The 23712-nt window shown below is 29.0% G+C and overlaps 1 protein-coding gene across 1 annotated transcript in view; it reads left to right on the top strand.

The window, feature by feature from the left end:
- Positions 1–23712, top strand: part of LOC142329732 (superkiller complex protein 2-like) — a 71307-nt gene that overhangs the window by 46508 nt on the left and 1087 nt on the right. The window contains exons 12-17 of the mRNA XM_075374465.1: positions 2322–2469; positions 7570–7728; positions 13455–13690; positions 17700–17907; positions 19192–19336; positions 22151–22335. Coding sequence (XP_075230580.1) covers positions 2322–2469; positions 7570–7728; positions 13455–13690; positions 17700–17907; positions 19192–19336; positions 22151–22335 — 1081 coding nt within the window. The remainder of the gene's footprint in view (positions 1–2321; positions 2470–7569; positions 7729–13454; positions 13691–17699; positions 17908–19191; positions 19337–22150; positions 22336–23712) is intronic.

The following is a 23712-nucleotide window of genomic DNA, read 5'->3' as shown; positions in this document are numbered from 1 at the left end:
CATTAATATATTATTAATTGCAAGCAGTGAAATTACATCTAGTAAAGTTAAAATTTACAGGATCTAATTGATTGAATGTAGATTTAGGTTTTATTATTTATTTATCTTCATTTATTTTATTTATTTATTTATCCTTACTTCATATGCATTTTAGAATGCTATTATACAATTAATTTTTTTTTTCTTTTGTTTGGTAATTAAATCACCACATAGCTCAAGACTTGTGCGTGGAAGTTTGAAATTTAATATTTGTGTACTTTTTAAGACTCCAAACCTAATTTTGATTGAGATTCTGAACTTTTTGAATGAATTTCTAAGATGCTACCATTTTGCCATGGAGATGACAATATTATATGGAGGATATAATACAAAAAAAAAAAAAATGTTTATTATGAGAAGTAACGATTGTTGTAAGAAGAGTGGAGTGTATCAGATTTGTAAATTTATCTAAAACAGCAATCTAGCAACTAATATATATTTCAATTTATCAGTTCTCATGATGGAGAATGATATACAGGTTGAAGTTTGCTAAAAAAAAAATATTATCTTTGACAGTAATAACGATTCATTAATTTGAATTTTCTGTTTCTTGCAAGAATTTTTTACCTCTATGGTCATTTACATGTGAGTTGTAAAGTTTTAAAATAATTGATAGTTAATATTTGTTACACAGACTGTGAAATTTGAGTTTTTTATTCTTTGAACCCATTTGTACAGACTGAAATTCATTAGCAAATGATTCCTGTGTGCATTTTGTATGCTATGCATGAAAGAAGTTTAATTGTTGAGTAAGGTTTTGGAGTATAGAATATGTAAATACATTGAAGAGCATTCAGAGTAAATATTGAACATCACCAACAGGTAATAGAAAAAGCAATTGTCAAGCAACTCACAATCTTGAATTTGTTTCTTTATAAAATTCTTCACCAAGGTTTAGGCTGCGTGTATGATTGGTACCTTACAAGGGATTTAATAAACTGGTGTAAAGGAATATGATAAAGGTATTTTATTTTAATTAAAGCTCATGAATTGCTATGACAAGCGCATCATGTTGTTGACAATTAAAAAGAGAGGTAGGTTATGATGTGTAGTTTTAGTTTATAAAAATGTTTAATTGTAGTCTTTTCATAGGAAAAATTTGTTATACTCAAATTTTCTTTAATTTCAAGATTAGCAGCACTTAGATGGCCCTCATGGAGTAGTAGGCAGCATGCATCTAACAACTAACACTAGTAGGCAATGCTTGTTTTGACTTTTTTTGTATTAGAATAGGTCTGAATCTTACACAAAATCAATGTAATATCACTTCTATCAAAAGGTTCTCAACAGTTGTCAAAATGTCACCAGTGATGAGAAGAGTGAAAAGCAATTTTTATTACTTGAAGCAAATGATAACACGACAGTTTTCATTATTGTGTCATACTTTCTGACAGTTATGTAGCGGATGTGTATTTTTTAATTAATATAATACAATTTTTCATATAATCAGATTTACATAACGTGTCATAACACTTTGATATTCATTAGTTCAGTGTAAGAGAATGCCAAAGCGTATCACAAGTTGCTTATTGTTAGTTGCATATTGTCATTTGCCTTTGTGTGAGACTCACCTTAATAACTTAGAAACTGGTGGAACTTTTAGAAACCAGATAGATTTCTGCTTCTTTTTCTTGATTACTAACTGGATTTCCCTTTAACTGTGACTCAAATTTTACATTTGGGTTTCAGATTGTTAATATCAATGGTGGTATGGTACCAACTCAACCTTCCAATAGAAGATTGTGAGTTCAAAGTCCAGTTAGGCTAGGCATTTTTCATACACTACAAAATTCGTGAACAAAATTTTGTTTTTGTTTTTAAAATTGTTTTTATTCTTCCAGCAGTTTTTGTGCTTTATTTACTGAGAGAACAAATAATCTCTTATCTCATGGTTTCTTTATTGGACAATTTAAATGAAATTTAAGGTAAAAATTTATATATATAAGCACTAAATTGGAACTAAAGTCCCAAGTACTACTTTAGGAAGTTTATTAAGAAGTTATTTTCAGAGAATGTGTTACAGTCTGTCAAAATTAGGCTTCCAAAAATGCAGTTGGATGCATATGACTATCCGTAAGTTAGTTACTTCTATATTTACATTTATTACTTTTTCTAAAACTTGCACAAAATTTCATTTAATGGTCCAGACCAGTTCAGACTATCAAAAAATAGATGGAAGAATAGGTATTTATCACTTCAAACGTGTGTCAAGTCTTTTGTTAATTTTATTATTATATTAATTGTATTTATTTTTTATATTTATGTTAACTTTTTTCTTTCAGAGAGAAATTAAATAAAGTAAAATGGGCATATGAATCCTTGATGGAGGAAAAGTCGCAGGAAAATTCAGGCAAACACCGTGGATATGAATCATTAGAAGATTTCTATGAAGATGCTCTGGATTTTATTAGTCTTAGGAAGGAGGTTCAAGTAAGTATCATTTAGTACGATGGAATGTTGTGGAAAAAACACTGTTTTATATAACAGAATTAGATGCTTTTTTTTTTTACTGTTTGTGAGCTTCTTTTTTGATATAGGGTACTTTTCTAATTTATATATATTAGAGAAGTAGTAGTAGTATATACAGTTGTATCACAGACTTCTCCCAGGACTTTAATAACCTATTTTCTCGTGAAAATAATGGAAAACGTTCATGTAAACATATGTCCTAAAATGCTTTGTTTATAGGAGTTAGGCTAGTAAAAGAGTTTGCTCAGATTTCAGCCACCCTCGTGAAATGAGGTCATACTGAAAGTTTAGTGCATTAAGAGCAGAATTAGTGATTTCTTTGGTTTTGACCTGAAAAATTGAATAAAATAGGTAGAACCGTATATACAGTAGTTTTTGAAAAATCTGGGGTAAAAATCAATAAAGTGGAGTAAAAAACTCTGCTTTTATGTTTGACATATAATAACTTTGTTAAATGCATAATAAAAGCATAAAATTTTAAACAAAACTTGTAGAGAATTGAATTTTGAACAAAATTAAGATAAATTGAATAAAACAAAGAAAAGTTAGAAAAATTCAAATTTTATTTAAAAATTGTACACTAGACCAAAGTGCATTATAGGTAATATTATACTTGACACCCTTCTATACTACTTTTGTTGCTCTTTATGGTTCTTCAGGCCTGCTGTTAAGTTGTTCAGCCACATCATAATGCAGACAATTAATTCCTCTCAAGAATGTATTTTTGTTTTGTATGCAATATTTTTTCCATCCATCACCAGAAGCAAAAATGTAAAGGTGTTAGATCAGTCGATCTTGTTGGTTCTCATGGAAATGATGATGTAAGTGAGTGGAAATGGTACAAGAGAAGAGGGGAGGCATAATGCTGGAAGTATACTTTCCATCTCAGTGTTAGAAAAACAACTTCAACCAGCTACAGCAATTCATCTTGAAGAAAGTGCAAGTAGATCTTAGTATTTAATCAGCCAGATAATATGAACGGTCTAAATATTGATTGTGAAGAAGGCCACACCGTACATTGATGCTAAATCAATGTTGAAAATTTCCTTCCAAATCATCAAATGAGGAACTTCGATCTGCTTACAGAAGATGTCGTTTATTGACGTGTGGACTATGCTGAACTGCATCGATAATAATTTCATCAATAACAGCATTGTATTGGACAAATCATGTAGCTGATACAAATACTAGGTAGTGAACATGTTTCCTGAAGATTATGAAAAGTGTCACACGTCACACTAATTGTTTTGGAATCTTGAATCCTGCGATTCAGAAAATGTCATATTCTACTGCATCAGCTGTAACATTACCATTACACGCACCCAAAATGAATACCATATCAGCATATTCCTCTATTGTAAATAAGTACGGCATTACTTCAATGGCAGACCAATCATATTCAAATTAAAATTCACAGAAAACCCTTGCTAACAACAGCACAGTTCACAGTACCCAATTAAGTTCAGAGTACTTGATAACTTTGTTAAGTGGGTAATAAACACATAAAACATTTAACAGAATGTAAAGAGAATTTAATCCTGATCAAAATGTTGTAAGATAAGCTGAATAAAACAAAGAAAAGTTAGAAAAATTCAAATTTATCACTCGCATTTTCAGTACTACTGTCCTCATCAAGGAACATGAAGATATAATTAGGTTGGTGATAGAAAATGTAAGGAAACATATTGAAAAGTGCGTGAATGTCAATGGAAGAATTTTGAATCATTTATTGGAAATTAATGTAGTATAAATCACAGTGAATATTTTTTTTTTTTTAAGTAAATTGAAGGTATTTTAATTTTTCAAAATTCTGAATTTATTGTACAGAAAAGAGCTATTTTTAATGTTTACAAAGTATAACACTTTACATAGTTTTGTTTTTATAATAAGTTTTGATTTTTTTTCTTTTAGAGAAATTTTTTCAGAATTAATTTCTTTACAAGTCTTGAAATAAAATTTATGCATTTATTAGTTATTTAACAAAGTTATTGTACTTCAAAGCTAAAAAAAGTTTAGCTTAGTTTGTTTTTTTTCACAAATTATTTTCTGTTTTATGTTGGATATCAAAATAATGTCTTAAAAATTTAAATATGACTTCATTTCACCGGGTGAACTGAAATCCTGGTAAAACTTTTCACTAGATGTAAATCTATAACAAATCATTTACAGACATATGTTTGTATGAAGTTATTTCCATATTTCAAACTCTAGAACCAGTTCGCAAATTATTTCTCTTTTTCCTTAATCACTCGTACATATTTTGTTATCTTCATTTTAAAGTCACAACCACCAAAAAAACAATTTCATTGTAAAAATGTTCATGAATCTCCTTGAAACAAAACATTATGAAATCAAAAAAATGATGAATAATACAATCACCCAAAAAACTCTTACAGTGTGAAGATATCCTTCAAAAATCAGTTGTTTATCTCGAATCTGAAATTTTTTTTTTAATTAAAAGATTGATTTGCCCACGGGGCTGTTTCAGTTACAAAATAATAAATAGCAAAATAGTGTTACTCTAAATAGATGTTGCTCTTAACAAATGAGTAGTATGCTTGTTTTTTCATACTTTTTCTGCAGAAACACTGTAAGAGTTTTTATTCTCAATTTTTTTGATTTCAAATGTTTTTATCATAAGGAGATTCATTAACACTTTTACTGAAAATTTTTTTTGGTGAGTGTGATATCAGTTATTTTGGTTATAATATTATGTTTAAAATCACTTTTGTCATGATGTATATCATAACATAAAATAAATAAAAAACAAATGGACCATTTAACTTTTAAATTCTAGTTTTCAATCTTCCTGGAAAAATTACTTATTTCATATACGTGTATTATTTCCATTTAACTGGTCATAGACCAGAAAATCATAATTCAGCTGTAAATTTACTGTGTTTATCCTTCATTATAATGATACACAAAAATATGACTTTATTATTTTTGTTAATAATTAATTATTCATTGATGCTAATGTAATTATATTTGTTTAATATAAATTATATTTCATTTTTTATACTTTTTTTGTTCTAATGAATACATAGCAGCCATTCAACTAGAGAACGAACAATAAGCATATCCCTCCTGCCCAATGAGATGATATGTATGACTTGTAAAGGGAATGTAGTCTTGTACAGGCTCAGGCCCCAACCCATTCCTGAGACGTGTGGTTAATTGAACCTTAACCACCAAAGTATATAGGTATCCACTGTCTATTATTCAAATCTGTATAAAACCAACTAACTTTTACTTTGAATTGAACCTCAGAACCTTCAACTTCGAAAATTAGCTGTTAAAACAATTATTTGCAACGAGTTAACCACTAGAACAGCCCAGTGGGCTTAATTATATTTAATTTTTTTAATAATTTTTTATTCTGTTATATTTAAAAATATAATTTATTAAAAAAATTTTTCAAAGTAACCTTTTGATACATCCTAGTATTTTCTGAACTGTGATAGCGTGCACCATCCGATGGATGGATATACATGGAAAAATTAAATTTCAATTTTTCTTGAGTAAAACATGTGATTGTAGCCTGTGTTATCTGACTAAATTTATACAAAACAATTTATTTTTTGTAAAGACAATGTAAGTTGGCTTGTTCTTGGAGAAGAATAAAAATGGCGGATTCATTTTGCTTAGAAAAATTTTAAAAACATGTAAAATGTGTTGGTTAATAAATATTTAGTAGGCCTACAGTTATTACTGTTCATCCTTTCACTTTTTTAAAAACCAGGAAATCTCTTAAGCATTTCCAGTTTATTGAAAAAAACATCTATTTTCACCTAAATATTTCAAATTGTCTCCATTAAAACAGTTGTTTTTCGTAGTTTTCGTTTTTCGATTAAAACAGTTTGTTTAAAGATATCCGACCTGTAGTGCGGATATCTTTAAACCATTTACAATACTTATCCCGTTTGAGTCAGTAGATGTAGGATTTAAAACCTTTTGTCAACAATTTACCCTGAGATTTATATTTGATTCTTAAATAGCTTATTTAATTTTTACTCGGATGTGGAAGAATATTTATTAAAAATATTGCTACATTCATGTTAGATCTGTTAAAAGAATATCATTCGATATTAGTAAAAAACTAATTATACTAGTTACTACATGTTCATTATTAATTACATACTGTTATAACTTAATGTTAGATTTATCTGAAGTATTATCAATAATAACCTCCCTTCTAAAATCTTTAGTAGCCCCCTCTAGTTAGGTTTCGAACAATTTTAGATTCTTCCTGAATTTTTGGTTAGATCATTTCTGTATAATGTTATATAACTTGAGCTTTTCCCAAGCTTTTATTACAGCTCTATGCAACTTTTATTACAGCTCTTTTTATTTTTTATTTTTTTTTGTTTGATACATTTCATGTAGACATGACAAATTAAAAGACTGGAAAATGGATAATTAGGACTTATTATAGGACTGTATAAAGTGGATAATAGGTCTGTAAAAGACTGGATTAGGCTTCTGTACTAATTAATTTACATATAATATTTTCTCTGAATCTTATTTAATTTACTGGTAGTTTCTTTATTGCTTATATTAATGTGTAATTGTCTGTAATCAACTGAACAGATATAGTGGTCAAATTTTACAGATTTAATTACTGTTTAATATGGTAAATGGATACTCAAAGATGGAGCAAAGAGATATTGGTAAAGTACCAAACAATTAACAGATAAAAATAGGATTGGAAGCTATAAATGTAAAGATAATGTTTATCATTCACCAATTTTATGTTAATATAATTGTTGGGTGTTTAATATCTTATACATCACTAATGAAATATAAGATACAACAGATTTAATTTGTTAATTTTATAAATAAAGTCTTACTGTAATTCTTAAGAATGAAAAGAAGTATATTTTTTGTTTCCATTTCTTTTTTGATAAAATTTGAAAATTTAATTTGTAAATTTTGAAGAAACTTAACATTAAGTATAAACTAATCAATTTTAACATGGCCTTAACTTTCAATTGTCTAAATTATAACTATTATAACATGATGTGTTATATAATATAGCACTTCAATTTGATTTGTTAACAGGAATTCCAGTTGGGCGAAATGAAGATTGCTAAAGATTTGGTGCCTGGACGTGTTATTGTTGTTGCAGTTGGACCATTTAGTAATAGATTAGGACTTATTTTATCAACTGACCGTAACAAAAAGATGTTTCAAGTATTAATTTTGGTCAACCAAAACGATGTAATAATTTTCTTCCAGTACTCACTATAATTTGTTAAAATCAAAAATACAGTGTTAAATCAATATACAGTGTTACATTCACACACAATACCTACTATTTGTATTTAAAAATAATCATTGGGTATTGACAGCAATCAAGTAAGAAATCCTCTAATTAAACAAAATATCTCTTGGTATTTCATGGATGTCTGATGGATTTACATTTCAGTACAAAGTAAACTTTTTTTTGCATTATATTAATGCTAAATTTTTAATATTAAATTATTAACTTATTCTTAAACTAGTAATGATAATAATTTTAAAATATAAACTTTTCTTTTAACAAACTGAACCAAGTTTTACTATAAAGATTTTTTTTAAATTTAGTTCAAAATATCTTAGATGTCTTTGCGACTGTCTTAAATGATTGGTGCTGCTGATCTTATTTGTGGCATCAGTTAATGTTACTGTTGATAGTTATATTACTGCTAATGTCACAGGTCATTATATCATTAGTCAGACACATTTCTAGAAGGGGAAAAAATTGTGTGTCGGATTTAAGTGTGAGTTCATTAATATAACATTGTGTTTTATTCTGAGTTTTTATATTGTATAAAGTTCAAATATTGACTATGTTTTTTGGAGGTAGTACGAAACTGCTATGTATGTTAACCTTCAGTTTAATTAAAAAAATTTTTTTTAAATCTATTTTGATAGAAAAATTATATGTGCTCTTAAGACCACACGGCCGAAGTGAAAACTTCTATGGCAATCGTAATCATTTCAAAATAATATATATATATATTTTTCTAAAATCAATCCTTTTAGGAATCATATTTCCTCCACAATATTCAAATTATATTAAATCAACCCAAGTACAGAATTAATAAAATATAAGATGACACCTACCTTATTCCACAATCCAAGCAAGAGCGCTATCATGAGTACCTCGCATCATTAGTTGCTCTATAATTTTTCAAATCTTTCTTTGCAAATTACACATTAAAATTAAAATTGAGATTTAAAATTGTTAAAAGATCCTTTTCCAATCAAATCAAAACAGAAATAAAACTAAAATTTTTTTTAGTTTTACGATAGCACTCTTTCTTGGATTGTGGAATAAGGTAGGTGTCATCCTATTTTATTTTATTAATTCTGTACTTCAGTTGATTGCATTAATGTAATGTATATGATATTAATATTATGAATGACCCTACTTGGGCGAATCAGGAACAAGACAAATTAATATTATTTACATATAGTATATATAAACTCAGCTCATCTAAGTCTACAGAATGAGCATTTCATTTCAGACCCTGAATTTTTCAATGCCCATCCATAAATGCGTGGTGCACCTAGAGAAATTTTCACTTAAAAAATCAGCACTGAAAGAATTGTAATTTCTGTCAGTTTTTGCTTAGATTTTTTTGTTGATTACAGTCTTTGATATTGACATTATGCCCTGTCTCATTCAGAAAATAAAGGATCATTTGAGTCTAATAAATTTATATAAAGAAATTAACAAAATTAATTAATTGAACATGTTAGAAACTTTATTTATAATGTCTATTTGAATTTTATAATTTACAAAGTGTGTCTCTAGCTAGCTTACTTGTTCCATCATTATTGAAATCTGTTGAAAGGTTCTTCAGCCACTCAGCAGTAGCTTTTTTCTTCCCAACGTTTAACAAAATGACTGCTCGCTAAAAGTTCTTTTAGTTATGAAACAAATCAGATCTTTAGGATGAGTGCTTGAATATTTCCCAACCAAATTTTTCAACGTTGCTCAAGCTGAAATGAAGTGTGGGCAAACATTATCATAAATACAGTCGGCCCTTGATAATCCAACTTTCTATAGTCAAACACCTCGGTAATCTGACATTTTTTGGCCAACTGCTGAAGCAATTCGTGTAATGCTACTGTTGTTTTTTCCCTGAAACTTATGCATGCCTTCACAACTAATAAAACAGACACACCACAGCCAAGTGGTGAATATGATGTTTTTAGTGAGTAGGCCACGGTTACTTGGAATACTCTTGTATTCCACGACTTGTACAGTACCAGAGTCTGCAGACAGCAATAAACTTTTTATAGTATCTTACTACATGCTAGTATCACGTGGTGTGCCATGTTTAGTTGTCATATTTGTTTTAACGTGTCTAGTTTTCCTTACCTTATAGTGTCCAGTTTTGTGTATCTTTAACGGTATCCGAAAAATGTTGTTTTTAGTTTTGAAGATGTTGAAACCACAAAAACATAAGCACACATGCTAAGTTTATTTCAAAAAGCAGAAATTCATTCTTAAAAGATGAAAAAAGCAAAAAAAATTAGTGACCCAGCTTCACTGTACAGAATTAGACGTGCAGTGATTTTAACTGGTAAAAATAGAAAAATCTTTTATACAAAAAATGCAAAAAAACCAGTGGAAAATGAACAAATATTGCTGGTCATGAAAGTGCTTCGAGTGCATTTAACATGTGTATCAAGTAGGCTGAAGAAAATGAAGAGGCAGCTGTCGATATTTTAATATTATAACGTTTGCTAGAAAATAATTTTAAACTGTTCATTAAAGCAAAAAAACAAGACTATTGGTCAATATTTTTTTCTGTTACGTAAGTAGTTATTCAAATCAATAAATCAATTATTCAAATTAATAAATGCATATGAAAGTACGTGGCATTTTGTGATGGTTATTACATTGAGATTAGGGTAATTCTAGTAATCCAACAGATTTTGATTATCCAACACTATGGATGCCAGATACGTGTTGTATTATCAAGAGCCTACTGTATAACATTGTTATTTGACCATAAGCCCTTACCATTGGTTTTATGTTTTGCAACAGAGCATTTAAGTGTAAGCATGTCTGTGAATTTATTATTCTCTACTTGGCATGAAATCAGCTAGTAAGAGGCCATTTTTATCATTAAAATCATATCACTTTTCAGTACATTTGCATGTACTGAAAGTCTGGTTGACATTCTTAGGTTTAGGTTGATTACATGAATGAATGATTGAACTAAGATAACACTAATTATTGTCAAATATGCCAAATCTTTACTTTCATTTAGTTAATGTTAAATATAAACTATATGAAATCTACACTTTTTTTATATAATTCCCAAAATTGGTTAAGCACCTGTGCCAATGATAAATGGGTTTATCAAATATGTCTCTTTGTTGATGTTTCCAGTTCTTGTACAGAAACTTAACAGTTGATTGGAATCTACTTTCAATAGGTTTGTGCGAGACTCATGATTCATCACCTTCTGAGTTATATCAATATAAAATGATCACTCTCATTTTTTTTTCTTCTGTCATTTGGCTGGTTTGATGTAGCTCTCCAAAGTTCCCTATCTAGTGCCAGTCGTTTTATTTCGGTATACCCCCTACATCCTGCACTTAACTAGTTTTACATATTCCAAACATTGCCTGCCTACACAATTTTTCCCATCTACATGTCCTTCCAATATTAAAGCAACTATTCCAGGATGCATGAAATTTTTTCTTAGGTACTAATTAAGGATTCCATCTAATATCAGTTTATACGCAAAATGTTGACTATTCCATGTAGGATGGACTTTGAAAACATAGGGAATGTTTATGTATTTCATTAATAGTGAATCATTCACAAGCAAAAGTCATTCAGTATGATCTCTGAAAATTCTTTCTGATAAATTTTTACAAAGTAAGCTTCCTTGCTCAAAATTTGATCATTACTTGATTTTTATAGTTGGTGCAATTTTCTATGTTTTGACTGATAATAAAATGTTCAGGAAGATAGAAATAATATATTTATAGTTACAAAGCTGGTACAATTGGAACTAACTGATCTGAAGTTGCCTTTGCAGGCTGTATATGAAAATATTTCTTCCCTTTTGTAGGCCTCTATAGTTTCATTCCGTGTTGATAAACAATTGCAAATAGAAACTTAACAAAGAGACCTTATTTGATATACCCATTTACCACTGGCACAGATGCTTCTCCAATTTTAGGAATTATGTAAAAAAGAGTTAAAAAAGTGTAGAGTTCATGTAGTTTAAAATCAACTAAATGTTATAAGTAAAACTATGGCATAACGTTTTGAACATACCTTATATATGAGGCATATTCATAAGTAACGGTCATTAGCTTATATTTAAATATTAGCGGGTCTGAGCACAGTTTCATGCATGCAGGGCCATTTATGAAGCCACTGCAATTGTTGTTTTGATTCAGTAGTTGTTTGCCTGCTGGTAAATGTACATCGCAATGTCTGCTACAATCGTTTCTCCTGTCCGTCGTGAAATGCACGCTGTGATTTGATTTTTGTGTGCAAAAGGATCTTCAGCTGCTGAAATTCATCAGGAGTTGTGCCTAGTGTTTGGACCTACAGTAATGATTAAAGGAAAGGTGCCCTAATGGTGTAGAGACTTCAAAAATGGCCGCACAAATGTGCATGACAAAGAGTGAAGTGGCAGGCCCAGTATTCAGACCAGCAAAATTGTTGAACAAGTAAACCAAAAACTATGATGTGATCGGCAATTGATGATTGGTGCTCTAGCTGATGAATTTCCGCATGTTGGGCACTACTCTACACAATTGTCACAGAAAAGCTCAGATATCACAAATTATGTACAAGTGGGTACTGAAAATGCTCACTGATGAGCACAAAGAGCAAAGAAGGTGCAGGGGACAAGCGTTTTTGGACCACTATCGAAAAGATGGAGATGATTTATTTTCTCACATTTTTGCGGGTGATGAGACATGGATATCCTGCACCAACAGAATTGAAACAACAGTCAATGCAGTGGCCCCATTGTTCCCCAACTTCCCAAAAATCGAAAAACACCATACTTGAGTCAAAAAATTTTGGCTACTGTCTTTTGGGATGAAAAGGGCATCATGTTGATTTCGTGGAACGTGGATCAACAGTTACAGCTGAGGTGTACTGTGAAATGCTCACCAAACTGAGATGTGTGATCCAAAATCAACGATGCAAGAAACTGTCTCTGGCATAATCCTCTTTCACGACAATACATGTTTTCACACCACTGCCTTACCAAGAAGATGATTCAAGATTTTCGTTGGGAACTTTCTGACCACCCTCGGTATAGTCCCGACCTTGCACCTAGCAACTACTTCCTCTTCTTGCATTTGAAAAAGTAGCTTGGTAGACAATGGTTTGAAAATGACGAGGAACTCAAAACTGCATTTGTCAAACTGGTTCAATTTCAAATTGATGAACTTTTATGCAGAGTGGTTAAAGAAAGTGGTGCAGCATTACAAAAAGTGCTTAGAACTGAATGACAATTATGTAGAAAAGTAAATAGGAAGGTAGTAAACTAAAAGTAACTAAAAACTTTTCTCACGAGTTAATTTTTTTTAATGACCAACTGGCCCTTAATTTATGAATATGCCTCATATAAAGACATTAACCTCATCTTAGGTAAATTTGTAAAAAAAAATGTATATGAAAATTGATACTGAAGTAATAAACTGCAGTAATTTTTACATGAATTCTGAAGTATATTCTTTTACTTTTCTATTGACTTGAATCTTATTCCAGTTGAATAAAAGTATTTATGTTTAAAGATTCTCTTTTCTATTATCAGATAGAGAGCTTAATCTATAATTGTTATTTTCAGTATGTGTGTTGCTGGGAATTAACCCACTCAAAAGTAAGCGAGGAAAAATTTATTATTTTAAATATATTTAATTATTTTATGTTTTGATGCTACATTTAATTTTATTCATTTATATGACAGGGACATTATGATCCTAAATGTGATCATAAATCAGAAAAATGCATTTGTCATGATGAAATATATTTTCGAATGCGTGATATAGTTAGAGGCTCTGAAAGATTTGTTCCGGATACTACAAACTATATGGTAATTAAAATTGAACCACAGAACATTATGGAAATTACAACTATGACTGACAATATGAAATTAAATTATGATGCTGTTTTGAATGATTGGCGATACAGACAGTGTAATAAGTAAGTTATTTTCTTTAATACTTAATCATACCCTTCGTATTATGTAAAACAGTTACTAGTTTGAGGGCCCGTGAAAAGATAAACAGAATTTTTCTATAGTGTTATCATTATCATACAATTTTTAGCTGCTAGTCAGGTCTGCTCGAAGTAAATTAGGTTCATAGACTACAAGTATGTCTTTGCATAAGATATAGTATGCCACGGATGTAGTAAGAAGAATATGATATCTTCTTATTTTTTAGCGATACTCTGGCTTCAACCATCATCAAATCCACTTGTAACTGAAAATAAAACTAAAATGTTCTGTGTTGTGTTAAAATAGTATTAAAATTTATCATGTATATTACAGCAGTATTGCTGTGCAAAAATAAATTTTCAATAGCATAACTACTATTCCAAATGTTGTCTGCCTTCACAATATTTCCCATCTACGTGTTCCTCCAATATTAAAGTAACTATTCCAGGATGCATTAACGTGTGGCCTATAGGTCTGTCTCTTCTTTTAACTATATTTTTCCAAATGCTTCTTTATTCATCAATTTTCTGCACCGCCTTTTCATTTGTCACTTTATTCACACATCTGATTTTTAACATTCTTGTGGTCCTGTAGGAGAATGTTAGAATAGTTATATTAACTTAATATTACTAAAAAAAAAACTGCAAAAATAAAAGTAAGCAGTAATTTTAGGAATTTTATAATTTAAGCTGTCATTTTCTACTTCTAGTTTTAAAATTGTAAACACAATTTTGTGGATATCTTAATAATTTGTTCAAAATCTTATGATTTCCTCTTATGTGTGCTTTAGTTTTGAGTATTAAAAATGCATTATCTAAATATTATGAACTTAACAACAATACAAAAAATTTAATAATTTAATTCTGCTGCAATTGTCTATAATGGAGTAGTTTCTTGTTTTTGTTCAAACAGTAATATTAGTCTTTTTTTTAATTAATTTTACAGTTTTTGTTCTTGAAAATCTATTTTCTACAACATTAGTCAAAAAGTTATAACATCTTTATATAAATAAAGAAATTGCAGTGTCACTACTAAACTATGCTGTAATATAAAAATACACTTTGCTACTACACCTAGAAATATTTAAACTCTACCAATTCATTTTAACTGATGTTTTTACATTATAACGAAGATTTTTTGTTCAGTAAATCTGTAATTATTAAGAGATACTGACGTACACATAATAAAACAATATTACCAACACAATATATACAATTTTTGTATCAAAAACAGCAGTTCAGGAAAAATTTTATATTTGGAATCATTTTAGAAAGAAGTATAAGATGAAAATTGTTTTTAAAAGTTTGAAACTTATTTTATTAAAATTTTTTTAAGTCCAATCCCAGGCAAAATAAGAAACCTGGCGTAACATACTTCAATCTTCCCAACTACCTTTACTCTGTCTCAGAATTATCATCAGTACTCCATTTTTAGAAATCACTTACTAAATATGAGGATTTTTTATTCAGCCAATCAAAAAGTATTGATACACATACAATTTATACAATTTATTGATACACAACATTTATACATATCAATGAATTTATCTTCCCATTTTTTTTCATTTCTCAATATTTTATGGCCCTCCTGAGTCCAAAACGTGGAAAGGTATAATTTTTGATACAATTATAATGTAAATTATGCTTGGACAATAAATGATGGCTGTATTAAACAGTACACACAGTAGGTCCGTAAAGTTTACGAACTAAATTTCTGTAGTTGATACAAGTAGTGCCATCTCTCAAACAACCAAGGAACTATGCAGTAATATGTCTGATGAGTGTCTGTAAAAAATTTCATAACGTTTTGTCTCTCCAATCTCTAGTTATATTCAACCGCATATGTTGTGTTCATGTGACCTTGTGTGAGCTCGTGACCTGGAACATCCCAACCCTGTAGGGGAAGACATCCGCCTTCCAGTTGCCACACCACCATCCCCCCTGTTCCTAGCCCTGATTGGCTTTAACGGGAGTTGTCTTTCACCCTAAAACTTTTTACTTCTCACAATAATAATAATAAAGCCACGCCTTGTTGGGATGCCACTGATGTAAGTGCCTCGGTAGACATTTACATCAGTGTTTTATAAACTCAGCTTTTGCCTTCGCTGCAGGCCTCATTCGGACATCTTGAATGTCCTACATCGCTGCCCTCTGAACTAGCTAACAGAGTTCGCGGAAGCACGAACCCCCGCCTAGTTCTAAATTTTATAGACCAATTCGTGTGTCGTGACATGGAACAGAGAAGCATGATAAAATTTTGTGTTTAAAAATGACTTCAAAAATCTTTCATTGAAATTATTCTATGATACAGCAAGCATTCAATGATGAAGCCGCATCTCTTACAACATAATCCTGGTAGAAGCAGTTTAAAGACTGTAGAGAGTCGTTGGATGATGACAAACAAGGCGGGAGGTCGTCAACAGCTGTTCATGACAAAAACATTGCAAAAGTACACATATTCCTGCTCAAATGACCTCATCTTACCCTTCAGACCATAGCAGAAGAGCTAAACATCCGTAAAGACACGGTACATACAATTCTAACAGAAAAAATTAACTGCCGAAAGGTGTGCTCTTGTTTCGTACCACACTTCTTGACGGAAAAACAAAAACAGATGCGTCACTTGCACTCAAGATATCGTTGAAACTCTAAAAATATATAAATTATAATTCTGCTTACCAATCAGTGTAATTAGTTATGTTCTATAACTTGATGAACGATTGTTACATTTATGAAAATTTTATTTTATTTTAATTTTAATCTACATCAAATTAATATGTGAAGTTAATACTTATATACAAGTTTATCAGATGTTCCTGAAGATGGAAAAATAACTTCTGAAAGCACATAATAATTAATAACATTGTTTGGTAAGTAGAATTATAATTTATATATTTTATATACCAACGGGCCATGGTAAATAAAATTATTTGTTGAAACTGCCGATAGCAACCTGAATTTTTTGCAAACAATTATAACTGGAGATGAAAGCTGGTGCTACTTGTATGTTCTGCAAAGAAAGCACCGATCTGCTGCTTGGTTGAGTCCTGGAGCACAAAGAACAGCAAAAATTGGACAGTAAAAATCAAGAGTGAAAACGATGTTGATTGCATACTTCAACTCAAAAGGGCCTGATTCATCATGAATTTGTCCCAACTGGTTGAACTGTGAATTCTAAATTCTATTTGGAAGTAATGAAATGCCTGATGTGTTGCAGTCATCCAATCCGTGCAGTTGGACTCTCTTGCATGACAATGCCCTAGCACATATGGCAATAGTTTTAACACGTTATTATACTGCAAATCAAATCTCTGTCTTATCCCACTCGACTTGCCTACAACAGACTATTTTCTGTTCTCGAAACTCAAGTTTCGTATATAGAACCTTCTCTAGTTATATAAAGTAGAGAAGGGTTCTATATAGAGGGCTGATGTGAGTAAATTTGTTCATCTTTAATTGTTTTTATTTGTGTTTTTATTTAATTTAGTTTGGAAACTTTTCAGACATACTGTGTATACTCTATTACAACTGTTGAAAAAGTAAAATTAACCTATTATTATGAATTAAAATAAAAAATTATCATTTTTTTTTTAATTCATAATAAATAGTTTTTAAGCCTGCTGTAAATTATTTGAGTTAAAAGCTTTTGAGAGGCACTTTTAATTGAGTATTCTGCCGAGTTTGATTATATAGAAGCTAATATTTGTGTTCATACAAGTATTTTAGTTTTTATCGTTTTGTTTTTATAAGAACAATATTTTTTTTTACTAATTACTGAAATTTAAATTTTTTCTTTAATGTTTTCTTATGTAAACATTTTCTTGTACATCCTAGAAAGGAGGTGAAAAGTAATATGTAAAAATAGAACAGGTAGTTGAGATAGATCCAGTGCTTTTATTTATCATAAATATGTATAACTCTAAATTAATTTTATAAGGTACTATTAGAATTTTCTCAGAAGTTCATACTTTAATGCATTACTACTTCGTTTCAGAAATCATACTCCAAATGATGAAACATTTCATGCTTTGCGGGGTCTTCTTGAAAAAAGTTCATATTTTGCCGTAAACCACATTGTTAATATATACAAAAAACTTGAGCCTCCAAGTCTGACATATAAAACTTCATATGATAAATTACAAAGTTTAAGATGTAAGTTACGTGTATATAGTTTTCGTTCTATCCCTAACTGTGATAATTTGGTAAGTTCAATATTATTTTGTTTGATAATTTAACATAAACTAAAGTATAAGCTTACTCATTGTTTATTCTATTGCTTTATATTTAATCCATCTAATTAAAATATTTTTAAAACAGTCACTTCCACATTTAAGAGGTACTGTAATGGAGTTTTTTATATAATAAAAAACTAAATGCTGTACTGTACATGGATGTTGAAAGCATATTACAATATTGTCACCATGTTTGTAGTTTGACAAGAATATTGAGAGATAGCACAGGTAAAAATTCTTACAAATGCAATTTATTTACTCTTAGAATCACTTAGTATATACAAAATAAGTCGATATAGTAAAATACAATTCCAATTTTACTATAAATCTGACAGCAGCTAATAGAAATGTAACTCTGTCTGGCTTGGTCTTGAAAGGTAAAGGTCTACTTAACCAAGGGCAATTAACTCTTGATACATTCAAATAATTTCTTGTAATATTTATTTGAAAATCCATTTGTTAAACAACTGCAGAGCTTGTTCACAAAATTACATTTTATTACATAAATACTAATTGTAAAATAAATAAAAAATTATATCAAAAATCAATAAAGGTGTGTGTATTCTGAATCATAGAACATGGATTAAAAGTGTTATATCAATTTAAAAATTGTCATAGTTTCTTTCTCTTTTGTCAATATTGTGTTGTCCAAGTATTTAAAAATAATTGAATAATAAACTGGCAGAGTAAGGAAGTTGGAAAACTGTTCATGATGTGTGATCTATCTGTCATACATTGTTAAAAATATTATGTAGAATTGTCATTGAGTTAAGTCCATCGATTAATTCTATTTTTCTTTTTTTGTGTACTTTTATTCACTTTGAAAAATATCTTGTTAATTATTAGCATTTATGATTTTAATTTATAGTTAAAAATATTTTATGGGTTCTTTTATTGTTTATTATTTATTCTGAAAAGATTCTTTCAGAATATTTGATGAAATATTTTAATATTTCCATTTAGCAGTTTTTATACTTGTATTAATATTTGCATCAACATAATTCAAGCTACCCAATAATATATTTTCAAGGTGCACCTTCTAACATTATGTAACATGATTTAAAGGAACCAATTTATTAATGATTGCTTTGTTTCTTGGCATTTTAATCCTTACTTTGCCAAAATTATTTTATACATGCTATTCTAAGGGCTTTCTAGATTATTAAAAAAAATAATCAAGTTATAAGAAAAGCAGTTTAGCATCTTGCCTGAGAAGACGATCCCTTAATTTGATTTTTTTCATTCTTTTTTCAGTTTACATTGGTATATAAATATAAAAAGTTAGAAGGATTAAGAGAGTCATATAATAAAAAGATAAGTGAATTTTCTATGAGTGAAGATTTTAAAAGTAAACTAGAAATTCTAAAGGAGTTGAAATATGTAGACAGTTCAAATAGCGGTAAGTTATTTTGTAATACATGTATATACAGAACTTTTATTTATCAGAAGTTGTGCATGAAGTGGTCTCATCCAGGTATAGAAATATTTGTATTTATCAGAACATCAGTCATTATTATATATAAGAAATTATTTTGTAGTTACCATAATCATGTTAGCACATGAACAAGAAAAAAAGAAGAAATGTGTATAACTATAATTTTCATGAACAGTGGGAAAAGAAATATTTTTTTATTTATTTTAAGAACAAATGTATTTGTTTGATTTGTGGTTCAACAGTTACTGTTGGGGAAAAAATTCAGCATAGAACAACATTTTACAACGGTTCATAAAAAATATGATGCTGCATATCCTCCTAACACCAATTTAAGAAAATCTAAATTGAAAAAAATGAAAACCGCATTAGTTGACAGACAATTATTGTTTACCAGGTCCATGAATAAAACGAAAGCTGCTACAATTGCATCACTTAAGATTGCATATATATTGCAATTTACAAAAAACCTTTTGAGGATGGCAACATAATTAAAGTATCAATGCTTGCTGCGTCAGAGATGTTATGTCAAGAATTTAAAATAAGTATGATAGATTCCAAGAAGTTCAATTATCCAGAAATTCAGATACTCATAAAATAAAAGCAATGTCTGAGAATTATTAAAAGATTACAAAAAAGGGTTTTTCTAGGTTTACAGTGTGATGAATCATCAGATATCAGCAATGTAGCTCAAATAAATATTTTTATAAGGATGGTTTTTAACGATTGCTTAGCAAAGGAAGATATACTGTCAGTTTTACCATTAAAAGGAAATACACGAGGGAATGGCATATACAAAGTTTTTAATAACTTTGTACTAACTAACTAACATACAAAGTTTTTAATAACTTTGTATAACCATATTACAGAAATTAATCTTCTGCTTCAAAAACTTGTGTCATAATAACAGACGGCACACCTCCTATGGTTACTTCTGCCGTTGACTTCATCACATTTTACAACAACAATGCTGAGTTTCCACATTTTTTCATTACCACTGCGTTGTACATCAAAAGGTATTTTGTACAAAAGTGCTGCATTATGAACACATCATGAAATTGTCAATTCTATTCGTGCCAGACCACTTCAGAGCAGATTATTCAATGAACTGGCTGATGATCTCAATACTGTGTTACATTCTGAAATTAGATGTGTAGAACTTAGTAATGATGATAGCTGGTTAGCTGATTTAGCCTTTCTTACAGACATAACTAAAATGAATATACTTGATCTTAAACTTCAGGAAAAAATAGAAACTATTATTGAATTTAATAGGAAGTATCAATGCATTTAAATCAAAATTAAATTTGTGGATGGCCCAAATAAAAGAATGACACTTTGGTCACTTCACAGATTTGGAGTAATATGTTAAGAAATATAAGAAAATTGAAACAGATATTATTCTGAATCTCTCACTGAGCTTAAAAATAATTTTAAAATTAAATTTTCTGATTTTCGTAAAATTCATCCAATTGCTTCATTCATTTTAAATCCATTTGTTAATACTAATATTTCTGAATTTTAACAAATTTCAAATATGATAAATAAAAATACTACTAATTTAGAAATGGAAATAATTGATTTTGAATCTGATCTACGATTAAAAACAAGAATACCACAAACAGATTTTTGGATACTCTTAGATGACAAAAAATATCCACTCTTAAAAGAAATTTTTCAAAGGCTACACCCCTTCTTTGGATCAACTTACCTTTGCAAAAGTAGAATGAACTTGCTAAAATCAAATTTCAGATCCGGGATAATTAATGAACATCTGAATGACTGCAAGAATTTAACTGTTACATCGTATATACCAGAGTACAAGAAACTGGCAGAAGAAATGCACTGTCAGGTTTCACATTAAAATATGTTTTTCTTTTATTTAATTTGTATTTGAATTCTTAATAAATTCCACATTTTCTTTAACATATTGCAGTTTTCTTTGTGCATTTTATAGATTTTAAATTGAAATATTAGAAGCAAAATATATATGTGGCTCACCAAAAGATTTTAAATTCTTAATTGGCTGAAGCTGGGTTAAAGGTTGGGCACCACTGCTCAACATAATGGATGCACCCACCTTGTACAAACTTAATTCCAGAGGGTATTTATGTATAAATGCCCATTCATTACATGGGTATTTATTGATATCTATTTAGCATAAATATCACATTGATTTTTCCTATCAGATTTTAAAACTTTTACACGCAGTTTTATAGGTTAAAAACAAAGACAATTTATTAGTTTTGTGAACTTAACAAAAGCTGCTCTTGACATAATTATATATTTTGAAAATCAAGATAGGGGAAAATTAACTTTTTCATCCTATTTTAACTGCTTTATATTGTGTTAAAATGTATTGAAAAAATGTTTTTCAATGACTTTAAATACTTTTTCTTAAGGAATTCATTTCATTATTTTATATGTTGCTAGTTATTATACTGCAACTGTAATAACTATTAATAAAATTTGTTTCTCCTGTGATAAGTGTGTGTGTAATTAAACAAACACATAAACTCTTAGGTAATTAGAAAAGATAATTACTACACTGTTAGTTGAAGAAAAGTTTAGAATATTTTTGTGTGTTTCACGAATACATAAAATTGTTAAGAGGTTATCAAAAACATTATCTTTGTTTTTAAAATATTATATATATATATATATATATATATATACAGTTCAATTATAAAAATCATTAAAATTTGTTAATATTTAGAAGAAATAGTTAAAATAGATTTATATAGCTTTTAATAACAATTTTATTGTTTTTCTTTTTTTCAGTTGAACTTAAAGGTAGAGGTGCCATTAGGATGACAACAAATGAAATTATGGTTACTGAACTGATCTTTCGTAACACACTGTCTGACTTTGAGCCTGCAGAAATTGCAGCTTTACTTTCCTGTCTTGTATTTCAAGCAAAAACTAATGTAAAAATTGAAGAAGTTCTTACACCCAGGCTTTTGAATGTAATTTTACAATTATTTTTATTCCTTTGTATTTGTCTAGTTTAATTTTAGTTTGTTATTTGTTAATAGAACTATCTATTTTTAATTATTTTGCTGGAATCAAATTGTTTCTTCAATAATCAAACATCCCATTCATTGGGTATCAATTCTTACCTGCTACTTGGAATAAAAACTCTAGAAGATGTTTCCCATTAAAGTTTTTTTTGTTTATTTATGTTTTTATTTCTTAAGTTCAAGCAATAGAATTGGAGTGTAACTATCATAGTAGTTTAATTTTTATCCCTGTAAAATTTTTATCAGAATAACAAACTCAACAAATAAATTGGAAATAGGTTCCATGTAAGTGGCCCCATACACAAATTTAAAAAGTTGTTGTGAACAAATATTGGTATAAATTTGACAAGTCTTAATTTTCTGTTAATATAAACCATGAAAGTACAGATTATTGAGATAAGACATATCTTACCTTAACTTTGTCCTGAAAGTATTTTCAGGGATCCCGCATCCTCAGTCATGATTGAAATATTTAATTAAACTGCATATTAAAAATTAAATATACTAAAATAATGAAAATTGTGTATTAATTTATTATAAGTGTGCTGCTTTCTGTTTTTATAAGTCTCAGTTTTTAAAAGACTACTTCCTTCAAACAATGTCTACAATGTCTTCAAACAATATCAAAAATTAAATATACTAGAAAAATATATAAATACAAACAAAATTTCAATTTAATCAGACAGTGTTTGAGAGAGACAGTCTTACAAAAACTGCAGCATATACCAGGACTCTTATAATAAATTAATATCCAGCTTTCATTATAATATTACAGTAAACCATTTGCATAGTTTATCTTAGTATATTTAATATGCTGTTCATAAACATTTTGATCATGACAGGATGCGGTATCCCACAAAAGTACTTTCACGGTAAAATTAAGGTAAGACATGTTTAACTCAATATTCTGAACTAGGTGATTTACATTAATAGAATTTAAAAAATATGTTTATAGATACATTATAAGTTAATTTTATGAAAATTCAAAACGTTTCATCAACATACTGACCACTATGCCAAATAACCTAAAATAACCATCACAGTAACAAGTGAATTTTTTAATTAAAATTTTTGTAATTAATACAGTAATAAATTCAGTAATGAGATTATAAATAAATGTATGGAAGAATAAAAAATTATGTTAATGGCTTACTGATAGTTCATTGTATCTAAAATCCATTGACTTTGCTGCTTGAGCTGAGGTGTAATATATCTCTTCATTTACATGGAAAAACCAAAACCTCATTGATATTTGTGAAATTTAAAACTTAAAATCCATTCTGATAGCATTGTTACTTATTTTAATCAAAACCAAATTTTATG

The sequence above is a fragment of the Lycorma delicatula genome, chromosome 9 (genome assembly GCF_047948215.1).
Source record: "Lycorma delicatula isolate Av1 chromosome 9, ASM4794821v1, whole genome shotgun sequence".
NCBI classification, from domain to species: domain Eukaryota; kingdom Metazoa; phylum Arthropoda; class Insecta; order Hemiptera; family Fulgoridae; genus Lycorma; species Lycorma delicatula.
The sequence above is the reverse complement of the archived record's forward strand: the minus strand, read 5'-3'. Positions and strand labels throughout refer to the sequence as shown.